This window comes from Calypte anna, chromosome 1 (genome assembly GCF_003957555.1).
Source record: "Calypte anna isolate BGI_N300 chromosome 1, bCalAnn1_v1.p, whole genome shotgun sequence".
Classification (NCBI taxonomy): Eukaryota; Metazoa; Chordata; class Aves; order Apodiformes; family Trochilidae; genus Calypte; species Calypte anna.
Genome location: NC_044244.1, coordinates 49,852,412 through 49,860,767, shown reverse-complemented (window position 1 = coordinate 49,860,767; position 8,356 = coordinate 49,852,412). Strand labels below are relative to the sequence as shown.

The window sequence follows — 8,356 nt, the reverse complement described above, 5'->3', positions numbered from 1 at the left end:
TTCTGGGATTCTGTAAAGTTCATCTAATAATGAATGAATGGGAAGTATTGCTCCAAGGACATGGATCTTTTACAAGTTTAGCTGAACACAACAATACTACAGTTTTTAATACACAGTACATCGATTTCTAATGTCCCAAGCTGAATTTAAAGTAATAGCATAATATAGTATCCATAAGGTACATATTAAATAAGCTTAGAGTAACAAAAGATGAAAGGTAAACATCATTAATAGAATTATTTTGGGGGTTTACTTTAGTAGACTCTGCAAGGCTGGAAGATACAACATATCACCTGATGATCCAGATCCAGAAGTAAAACAGCACTAATAAAAGGCTGCAGAGAAACAGACTATAATTAGTGAGGATAAGATAGTTGCACAGAGCTATCTGCATAAGCTGGAAAAATGAACCCACTGGAATAAAATACATATTTTGTAGAGGTAGAGGTAGGCTGTCTCTTCCAATGGTTAGTCTGAATCCTGGAAAATACCAGCTTTGGAAAAATATTGGATGTCATCACAGTCAAGAAGCAATTTAATGCAAACTTCCCCTGTCATAAGGCAAAAAACAGTGACTGAATCTTTAAGTATGCATGTAAGAGAATAGTGAGCAGCAGGATGAAGGAGAATATTCCAGTGTCATATACTATGATAAATAAACCCCAGTGCTTCATGGCCATGTTTTGTTTTTTTTTTGTTTTTTTTTTTTTTCTTAAGTCTCTTGATTAATTGATTGCCAGTTTTGCAGCTTGGCAAATATTCTTACAAGGGATAGACAGAGGTGACTTGCTTGCAGTCTATGCACACCTGAAGTTAAAAAAACAAACAAACCCATGCCAAAAAACAGGACCAAAATAAAGACTGTAAGGGCTTGAATAACAAACAGCAAAGATGAAAATCTGAAGAATCATATTAGAAAATAATGCCAAACAAGCTGAGTTCAGAATTAAGGTACAGCTTCTAAAAGACCAAAGGCAATTTAGGCATTTAAATAAATTGCAAAGTAAGACAATGGATTTTTTCATTATTCACCTGCAAATTAAGACGCTTTAAATATTTCTGGGAAATATTTTTATGGAAAGCCACGTTACTGGATTAAACACAAAGATCAGCTGATCTACCATCTTGCAATACATAGGGTCACTCCAGATTATATAACAGTTGAGCAAAGACTTGATTTTAATGGTTACTGGTGACATCTTCATGCAATTATTTGCTTAATCAGTGATCATATGAATAGATGAAAAGGGGAGAAGGAAGCCTGGAAATGAAATGCAACAAAGAGTTACTGGAAATAACTTCTGGAGACAACAGGGAAAAATTAGTTAAAGAGTAAGCCAATGGGCAAAACCAGATGTATTCCTTATTGTATGTATAACTCCCATCTAGTGAAGCTTCATGTAGCAACAACTATAAATGTGATTGTTTCTTTTGTGTTTCACTAAGGCCAAGTTCTTTATTCAACCTTAGACAACTTTCTTATGAAGATCAATGAGCTATCTTCTAGCTGAGGGTCCTACATAAACCTGAACGCCTGCTACAGTCCACACAGCTGGAACTTGACAGTGAACTTGCCACCTCTAATTTAGTGCATTACTTGGCTCCAGCTGTTGCTGTGCTTAGAATTCATATGTGGGATTCCAGAATTAATTCAGGAAGGTTGCTGCTATATTGGATCAGGTCAGATGCTGGCCAAAATGATACTATCCTGGAATACCCTTTCAGCAAGAGACAGGAGAAATGTCTTCCCCTGCAGTGTAATTCACTTAGATGTTATTAGCAAAAATGCTGTTTGGGTATTAGCAAGTTTAAATAAAGGTCATCTTCCTTATCTATCAGGGGTTAGTGCCCAACTAAAAGCAGTTAAACACTGTTTCTAGTTTGGCGTTTCTCTACCTGCTACTATTAATGACATGAGTGTCAGTACAGTACCTTCTGTGCATTCTCTATATCCTATTTTCCAGAATCAGATGCTTATTTAGAGTGGAAAAAATAGAATTATTTTCCAAACACTTCCTTGATTTTCTAATGATGCAGCAGTTTCTTTCTACCTTAGTCTCTCTTCCACTACATTATCTAAAATGCTGCTGTTTCAATTTTATATTCGCTTCACTCCTGACCCAATAAACTTACCTGTTTCCCAGGCTCTGTACATGCATTCTTCATTGCCTACTAGTTTTGTAGAGGTCACTTTTTTTGCTTTTCTCCACATGTACTTTCACTCCTAGCTGTCTTAATTAGAATACCTTGACTCCCTAGATTCCCACAGTTCAGGGAAATATGGAAATGTGTAGGGATAAAAATTTGCTAATTCTACCAGAGAAAGAGCTCTAGAAATTCTTTATTGACTTTTCCTTTATCAGCTAAGATAACTTCCGTTTACACCTTTGTTCTTTGAGTATGATCTCAAATTAAACAATGGAAGATGTCCTTAGAATGTATTTCTAAAGTAAAATAAACACCAATATTTCAACACTTTCCTTGTTCTGCATTTTAACAGTACCAATGTATCTGTTCCATTACCAAGACCCTAAATGCTAGGACAGTATGTAATACATCTTTTGTTTCATCCCTGCTTAATACGAAGTCCCACAGTCCCTAGTTTTTTGTGTCTTAAATAACAAAAATTGTATTACCAGTCAATAAAGTGTACTGTGCTAGAAAACACATTATTTAGCATATCAAATATGACTTTATGACTATAGTGAATAAAGGTGAGGTTTTTCAAAAACTTCTTTACTATTCATGATAAGAAATTTAAAATTACTCCCCAGCCCCTCATGCTGCAATGCCAGAATCTTTCAGAAGATTAAACCAACATGTAAAATGGTCTGCAATGGACTTGGATGCTCTTCAGCCCTCCTGCAGGTTAAGCTTCAATAAAGGGAGTGATTACATACATTAAACATCTGCTACAAAGCCACCAACATGGTTTTTCAAAGCTTTGTACCAAGACTCATAATTGTATATCCGATCTGTTTCCACATTAATTAAAGTGGGTGGGAACAAAAATGCCTTTTACAAGTGAAAGGTGTTTTCTAACTGCTTTCAGTGAGTAGTGCTCCTTTCAGAATCACTGTAAAGCTGCCTCTGCTGTAAAATCTCTGTTATTGTTACTAGTATGATGCATCAGTTTTCTAGACGTAAATACATGTAAATGCAAGCAGCCACAACTATCAGTGCAGTTCTAGATACCCAAATGATGATACCCACAGTTTTTGCTTAAGCCAGTAAAAACAGAACTATAGAATCATCATAGTTGGAAAGGACTTTTAAGATCGAGTCCAACTGTCAGTCCCACACCACCCTTACCACTAAATAATCTCCTGAAGTGCCACACTTACCCATTTTTTTTAATACCTCCAGGAATGGTGACTCCACCACCTCCCTGGGCAACCTGTTCCAATGCTTCACTGCTCTTTCAGTGAAGAATTTTAATAATCTAGTATCTGATCTGAACCTCCCCTGGTGCGACTTGAACCCATTACCTCTTATCCTATCGCTCATCCCTGGGGAGAAGAGGCCAACACCCGCCCCACTACAGACTCCTTTGGGTAGCTGTAGAGGGCAATAAGGTCACCCCTCAACCTTCTCTTCTCCAGGCTGAGCAGCACCAGCTTCTTCAGCCTCTCATTCTCCAGACCCCTAATTAATTTTGCTGCTCTTCTCCACACCCTCTCCAGCACCTCAATGTCCTTCCTACACCGTAGTGCCCAAACCTGCACACAGTACTCAAGGTGTGGCCTCACCAAGGCTGAGTACAGGGGTAAGATCACCTCCCTGCCCTGCTGGTCACACTGTTCCTGATACAGGCCAGGATGCCAACAGAAGGCCAACAGCCTTCTTGGCAACCTGGACACGCTGTTGGCTCACGTACAATGCTGACATGGCAGAAAGGTGTATATGTTCCCTATACACCCAGTCTCCTTATTTTCAGCATCAAACCACCATAAAAAAACAGGACTAAGGCCATTGACTTGCCTTTGAAGGATTATTGAATACACATTTAACGTTTAGTCACAAATCTGCCCTATTCCATAGCAAAATAAATATACTATTTCAATTTTTTCAGTATGAAGTGACACAGATGAACAAGACTTTAAACTCTGGATTTAATTAACAGCTTTAATCAAAACACAAACAGTAAAGAATACAGTATTTTGAGTTTCTCCCAAAGAGATAAAAAAATATTTCATAAGTACTTCACAATAATTGTAATTGTAATATTTGTAAAAGTTTTCTTTTACAAATAATACTAAAATGTTTTTTGCTGCAAAACATAATACATTTCTATGTTACAATTGTTGACTTTTTACAATTATCTATTCCCTGAACTGTTCTCCTTAGAAAACAGGAGAGTATAATAAATTCAAAAATATAATAAATGTATTGCTAACTAAGGCAATAAATGCTGATGAAAATTAGTCAAAACATCCAGTTCTTTTATTATCAGCTTGCTAAACTACACACATGAATTATATTAACATGAATAAATGTTTTGAGTGTCAGATCTTGAAGCAAGATTGAACAATACAGTTGGTCAGATCTCCATGCTCTGAAAAAGATGGTACATTCATGCTTTCCAACCAACCTAGAAAGCAAGTAGCCACTTTGGACTGTAGCATTTTGGGTTGACTGACCCTCATCTTCAGAATTAATGCTAAGAGAGAAAACAACCCTTACAGACAAAAATTTAAGATGAAGGTATTAGTTATTGAGATTTATCCAGAAAAGGATAGTGCTCAGAATAAGGTTTGTATTTTACCCCAGAGAGGTAATATATATAAATATTTATGTATTATCTGATATCCTGGTACTGGCCTTTGATTGTCACCATCATCCTCTTTACTTTCCATGTACTACCTCATGTTGAAGTAGCTTAGTCTCAGCCATTTAACAAATGATTCTCCTCGAGAGGCGAGAAGACTTGCTGAAGAAAAACCCCACAAAGCACTCCAGTTACTTGTGCTGAGAAACCTGGGGAACATTTGGGGGGCACTTTGACTTGTGGATAGTTTGAGCTACCACTAAAAAGATGAGAAGCTTTGAATGAGAAATCTAGAGCGGTGCAACAGAAAAAGGAGGAATAAAGCTTTAATGAAAAAAATTACTTGCTGAATGTTTTGCAATCTCACTGCATTATGCTGTTGCCCAGCTGTGCCAGCTTGCTTGATAGTCTGTAGTCCTGTAAGGAATGAGACACCCAGAATGCAGAGGAGAAACCAAGACCCACATCTCACAGCCACACAGATGGTAGTAACTGAGCCGGCTCATTTTGTGGCAATGACTTAAACAGGGACTCTGTTCTCCTTGGCCCACTTTTTCATAATACGGACGATGTATTCTACTTGAGAATTACCAGTGCTCTTCAGGAGATGCAGCACTTCCCGTAGAGTCTCTCTACAAAGACGTAAGACACAGATTCAAATGAGGGTGAGATGCAACTGATACAATAAACAGCTGTCCACAACCAAACGATTTTGCAAAAGGAGGCTCCTAGACAGAGAGGTCCACTGCTCTGTAGAGCAGGAATAAGCAAAACCATACTGTAGGTTAGGTCCCAAACCCACTGCCTCCCTTCCAAAAACAAAACAATAACAAAAAAGATCTTGTATACAATTGTAACAAGGAGAAAAAAGAATGTTAAAAAAAAAAGATAAATGAAATTATTTTGGAGCTTAGCGCACACAGGTGTGAATTTATGTATCTAGTAAAGATACAAAATAGTTCTTGCAAAATAGTTCTTGCAAAATAGTTCTGCAGAACAATTTTTTTTTTCTTTAATGTTATTTGCTAGTCTTCAGTAGGGCAACATGTAGCTTAATGCTGCCAAAGCACCTGACACATAAATACTAATAACATGGAAATGAACATTACCAATAGGATAAACCAATATGAAGCTGAAGTTTGCCAGCTACTTTAGAGCATGAACTTGTGTGCATACTGAAAATCAGGCAAGCTATGTGGATTTTAATGCATCTGCTTACTAAAAGGACAGTGGAAGGCTGCAGTAGTTAATGAGATTATTACAGCAGAGAAGGGAACACAAGGAAGATGTAGAAGCCAAGATATATACATACCAGCCATGTATGAACCAGCAGCTCTGGCCAGGGGACAATGGCCATCTGGCATCACAGCAGAATATTTATGAGGGACCAGTTCTTAAATACAGCCTCACTACTCTCATTCTCCCATCCAGTGAAACACGCCAGAAGCAAAATTATCATTAAACACCTATAATTTCCTTTAAGCTTTCATCAAAGACATATATTTGCCTGACCTGGACAGTGTCTTCAAAAAGCAAATTTTAGCATAAATAAAGTCTTGTCTACTAATTTTTTAGAGAAATTGTGTCCTTCCTATAGCACAGATTAACTCTTTCCTTAGTTCTGTTCTCTGAACCTTAAAATGCCATGGGAGTTTTCCATTCTTACATCATGAATATGAAATGATGTTCTCTTTCCTCAGTTCATGGACACACTACATTTATGACTTAGCTCTTCCTAGTATAATGACTAATGTATTTTGGTTTCATAGAGATCATAGCATATGCTGGTAAGTTATTCCCCACCATATATTCTAGAATTATTGGTGTGGATGGCACACTTCCAGTTGCAGACTGCATATGGAACCACTGGCCACTCTGTTCTCTGAAAGGTCAAAGAACTGGACGAGGATATGTAGTCCTAAAGCTAAGATTATTATATTGGCTTACAGCTAACTGGAAATAGGAAAAGAGCAAAATAAATTCAGATAGACCACAGAATACTCACTTTGCTTCATGGCCAAGTAAGATCATTTGAAAGACACCCACACAAGCACCTCTCTTGCCTTCCCAGTATTCAGGAGTACTGTCCAGTCTTTCCAGAGCATCAAATGCTTTGGCTGAATAGTAAAACTGACCCATCTGCACAGAAAGTAAAACATTATTCCTGACTATTTGACTGTCTTTCAGAAGAGGATCAAAAATTTTAAGTTTTTTGAAATCAGTAGGAAGTCACAGAAGCAATGTGCATTTGCCTGTTTTTTTGCAGGCAGCAAGTGACACAGAACAGACACATTTCAGTTCTACTGCAGGGAAACAGATGATATTATAATATTACTGGTCTGTGTCTTTGAACATATTATAGACAAACTGCACTGTGAACTTAATTAGTTAGTAATGATCAACACTGTTGTTTTGATCATATACAGATAACATGAGGTTACAGAACATTTTTCTTAATGAGGTGCCCAGTTCTAGTACTGTACCAACTATACCAATGTCCTTGATAGAATATCAACTTAAACTAGTCCAAATATTTGAAAATTGAACAGCTTTTCCTCATCTGGAGATGGTCACAGAGACATATGTGGGTATCTTCTGGGCTTAGAGACAGATTTCTTCTTCATTGTTACTGTACATTACAAAATAAGATCCAGTGACTCTAGAGCCTAAAATTTTCCTGAGCATAGGAAAATCCACTGTGTACCCATCTTTTCTGTTTTAGATTCTTTACTCGTAAATGAGAACAAGCAGCAAGTTGGTTGGCAACAGTCAGTGCAAAAGGAGTGACTGCAGTAACTGGGTCTTTCAGAGCAGGCATGACTCAGGTGGACTGCATCTATGACTGAGTGTTCTTCACTTGGGCAAGCCAGGAGAGCAGTGCTGTTTGTGGCTAGAATCTTCCCATGTGAGAGCACAGAACAGGGATGGAGTACAACCTCCCATCCTTTGGTGGCTAGAAGCCTGCATCTGCTGAGACAAAAGGACAGGCTGTGGGAGCCATGTCTGGATAATTTAGTCAGAGAAACAATTAGAGTAGTAATTCCCTTTTCTTCACACATGAGGACTTTAGCCACAGGTGATTGGCAAGCACTTAATTGGATGGGAGTAAACACAATGAGTAGAAACAGTAACAGACATGTCAGCTAAAAATTAAAAAAATGAATACTGGTCTCTCCAAACTGGCATCTGTTCTAGCTCTGTTAAGCAGATACTAGATTAATGTCCTAGTTCTAGTTGATATAAAAGCAGGAAATCTTTTACCCCAAGTCATATGCTGTTCCTTAGGTGGATAAAATGGGCTATTGCATGAGAAGCAGCAAGAAATTAGGCAGAAGTGCTGCATCCCAGCTTCCTCACTGTACAACTACCTGCAGCGAGGCATGCAGCTACTCCTAGTCACAGGATGCTGTTAACCTTGCTCCATCCATGTTCATTCACCATCCTGCTGGGTGAAGCCCAGTGTGACTGCCTTCTTAAGTTACAGCTATGGTGCTGTCTGTGGACCTCCAATATAATGCAACATAGCATTTCAGAAACAGCTGGAAAACACTACGTAACTCAAACAACATGGGCTTTGCCATTGAGTGG

General features: G+C 38.0%; 1 protein-coding gene across 3 annotated transcripts in view; it reads right to left on the bottom strand.

The window, feature by feature from the left end:
- Positions 1-4,261: 4,261 nt before the first annotated feature.
- Positions 4,262-8,356, bottom strand: part of TTC26 (tetratricopeptide repeat domain 26) — a 45,607-nt gene continuing 41,512 nt past the window's right edge. For all 3 annotated transcript variants that reach the window (XM_030451815.1, XM_030451822.1, XM_030451831.1), the window contains 2 exons: positions 6,774-6,907; positions 4,262-5,400 (listed from right to left, as the gene is read on the bottom strand). In XM_030451815.1, the coding sequence (XP_030307675.1) occupies positions 5,289-5,400; positions 6,774-6,907 (246 nt within the window). In that variant the 3' untranslated portion in view covers positions 4,262-5,288. The remainder of the gene's footprint in view (positions 5,401-6,773; positions 6,908-8,356) is intronic.